Raw genomic sequence first — 2,929 nt, forward strand, 5'->3', positions numbered from 1 at the left:
GCCAAGGAGCGATAATTCTGCCTTGCCCTTTGGCTTAGCAAACTAAAGCGAAACCACCTGCTTTTGAAAACGAGGCAGCAAAAGTGGTTACGGAAACGTTAAATGCTTCCTTGTAAGTGCTGCAATTATATGCAATTTTGATATTTTTTCTATATTTTCCAAGATGTCTATAAGAAATATAAACTACATCCATTATTTAGAAAGCACAACTAACGTTATTAAAAAAAAAAATTTTTTTTTTGAAGAGCTTGGTTGGTTTTGCTTTCACATCCAGGCTATACTGGTAGTTTGTTCTTGGTTTTGGGAAAGGCAGCTTTTACTAAAGAATTAGAGCTTTTTTATTCAGTGAAAACAGAATCAGAGTTAGGTAAGACAGCTGATGGGGCCATTATGCTAGTATCCAGTAATTCTTAGGCAGACGTCCTCACCTCCTCTCCCTCCCATTCTGCAGCAACTCTTCCTGCTCCCCTGCCCTCTGCCCCAACCCCTCTAAAAAAAAGAAAAGAAAAGAAAAACAGAAGGAAACCGTGTAGAAATAAGTTTCAACTCCTTTAGTAGTTGGTGTGGCCTTGGACAAATTCACAGATTTGTTTATGAACAAATATTTATGGAGCATCTTGAATCACTAAATTTGCCTCAGTATCTTCATCTTAAAATGCAGGCAACAGCACTGACCTCGTAGACTTGTGATGAGGACTGAAAGGGTTAATGCATAGAACACTCTCAGTACTGGGCCTGGCACACAGTGGGACTCACTGAAGGGTAGTATTATTAAAAAATAGAGGAAACTTTAGACTTAGTCATTTACAGAATAAACCAGTCTTCAATCTGCCTATAATAGAGATGCTCTTTGGTGGCGTTCAATTTAGAGGGTTCAGGAAATGTTAATATTTTGTGAAAATTTGGTCTTAGAAGTCTTTAATGACATGCTATGCAATTAACAGAATCTTAAAATTGACAAGCGGATTCGAAAATTCATATGAAAATGCTAAGTGCCTGGAATAGTCAAAATAACTGAAAAAAAGACCAAAATTAGAACACTCACAGTACCTGATTTCAAGAACTATTATAAAGCTGTAGCAACTAAAACAACACAGAAAAAGGGCAGATATAGCAATAGAACAAAATACATCGTCTAGAAATCCATGCGTCTATGGAAAAATGATTTTTAACAAAGATGCAAAGGCAGCGTAATGGAGAAAGGATAACCAGTTCAATAAATGACATTGAAACAGTTGGATATCCATATGCAAAAAATAATGAACTTAGATCCACATCTATAGGTTCAATACAACCTCTTTCAAAATCTCAATGACAGCTACTTGTATGCTTTTTCTTCTTCAGATTCCCACAGCACTGTGCACTTCTGTCTCAATTCCTAGCATAGTCTGATTGTATGTGCTTAACTTCCCAATGACTTATGGCCACTAAAACTCTATGAGAACAGGGACTCTTACAAGTTAATCTGTATGTCTTCTGCAGTATGAAGCACAGTGACTTACTAGTGGCAGGTGCTTTAAATAAATATTCAAAATATTTTTTGAATCGGATTGAAGTATTTCATTTCTAAATTACTTCATCTTAAACTCAGCTCTTCTATCTACTCACCTGCAATGATCTATGTAAATATGAGCAAGAACATCTGAATACTACCCCCATAATTAGCTTTGAAGACAAGTTAGGAAAGTTTTCCAAGTGAGAAATTTCATATAAAATTAAGGAAATCCTCTACAGTCCCTTCTGGGCTATAGTTTGTTGTAAGTATCATCTTCAAGCAACAAATGGAACATTTGGCCCATGAAAATCAGAAAATGCCAAGTTTCTAGATAGATGAGCTCTTATGAAATAATTAGCTGAATCCAATAAGCCTCTGCTACATTCTTCAAAGCAAGAATCATTGTCCCAGAATGCCACCTGTTATCGCCACTAAAACCATCTTCTCTATGTATCCTGGTTAGCTTGATGAGAATTTTTCATTATTTTCAACAAAAAGTTTTTTCCTTCTGAGAGTATGCGTACCTGGAATCTTCTGAGGTTTCGATTCCATGGCAGCTATCTGTTCTCACCTGTCAAAAAGAATATTAAGTGTTGTTAGTCCTCAAACAACAGTATACTTCACTGATTAGCCGGCTGATCATGAACGTTGATGAGATGGTTATCTGTCTCCTCCCGCCCCCTGTCCCCAGGCTGATGGTCGCCTCAGCTACAAGAACTCGTCCAAGCAGTGCTTACCAAGTGGCAGTTCTGTACAGGTGTTGCCAGGATGACAGAAGAAGCTGTCTTCCTGGACTTTGTCTGCTTCTGGTCCAGAACTGACTCTGATAAAAGAATGCCTACGGGAGCGACACCAAGAAGGAGGAGTTAAGAACAGGGCAGAGGGCAGGACAGCTATGGAGCAAATGTAACTGAGAAAGCATTTCTGGCCAAAAGGAAGCCCCGCATAAGTCCATCTTCATGCCAGGAGCTCACTTTCTCCAGTGGGAAACCTAAAAGTGAGGACCAGGGCATATAATGTACTTAAACTGCCTCAGCCACCTGGGTGGCTCGTCCCCAAGGCTGCCTGACTCTGGGGGCTGAGGCTGACACAGTGAAACTGACTCCGAAAGGAGAGTCCTTTCCTGGGCAGCTCTGCCGGTGACCCATGCCCATTACGGTGCGCTGAGAGAAGGGGACTCCCACAGGGTGAAGGGCCTCGGGGCAGGTGAGGTCTTTAGAACAGGCATGTGTTGGTGACCAATATTTACCTTGAGTTAATAAGACTCTCATAATAGAAGGAAGCACTGAACAGGGCAGTCCTCAGGACAGTCCCAGGAAAATGGATGGAGGCCAAGGGACTTTTACTATCCATCGACCTAGTATCATTTCTCTTTTTCTTCCTGATAAACTCTTTCTCTCCTTTTAAGTCATAAATGACTCAACAATTTTTAAA

General features: G+C 40.0%; 1 protein-coding gene across 1 annotated transcript in view; it reads right to left on the reverse strand.

Moving 5' to 3' along the window:
- Positions 1 to 2,059, reverse strand: part of PLEKHS1 (pleckstrin homology domain containing S1) — a 16,193-nt gene extending 14,134 nt beyond the window's left edge. Inside the window, exon 1 of the mRNA XM_025039185.1 lies at positions 2,020 to 2,059. Within this exon, the coding sequence (XP_024894953.1) occupies positions 2,020 to 2,047 (28 nt within the window). The 5' untranslated portion in view covers positions 2,048 to 2,059. The remainder of the gene's footprint in view (positions 1 to 2,019) is intronic.
- Positions 2,060 to 2,929: the final 870 nt, after the last annotated feature.

The sequence above is a fragment of the Pteropus alecto genome, unplaced genomic scaffold, assembly GCF_000325575.1.
Source record: "Pteropus alecto unplaced genomic scaffold, ASM32557v1 scaffold177, whole genome shotgun sequence".
Lineage (NCBI taxonomy): Eukaryota > Metazoa > Chordata > Mammalia > Chiroptera > Pteropodidae > Pteropus > Pteropus alecto.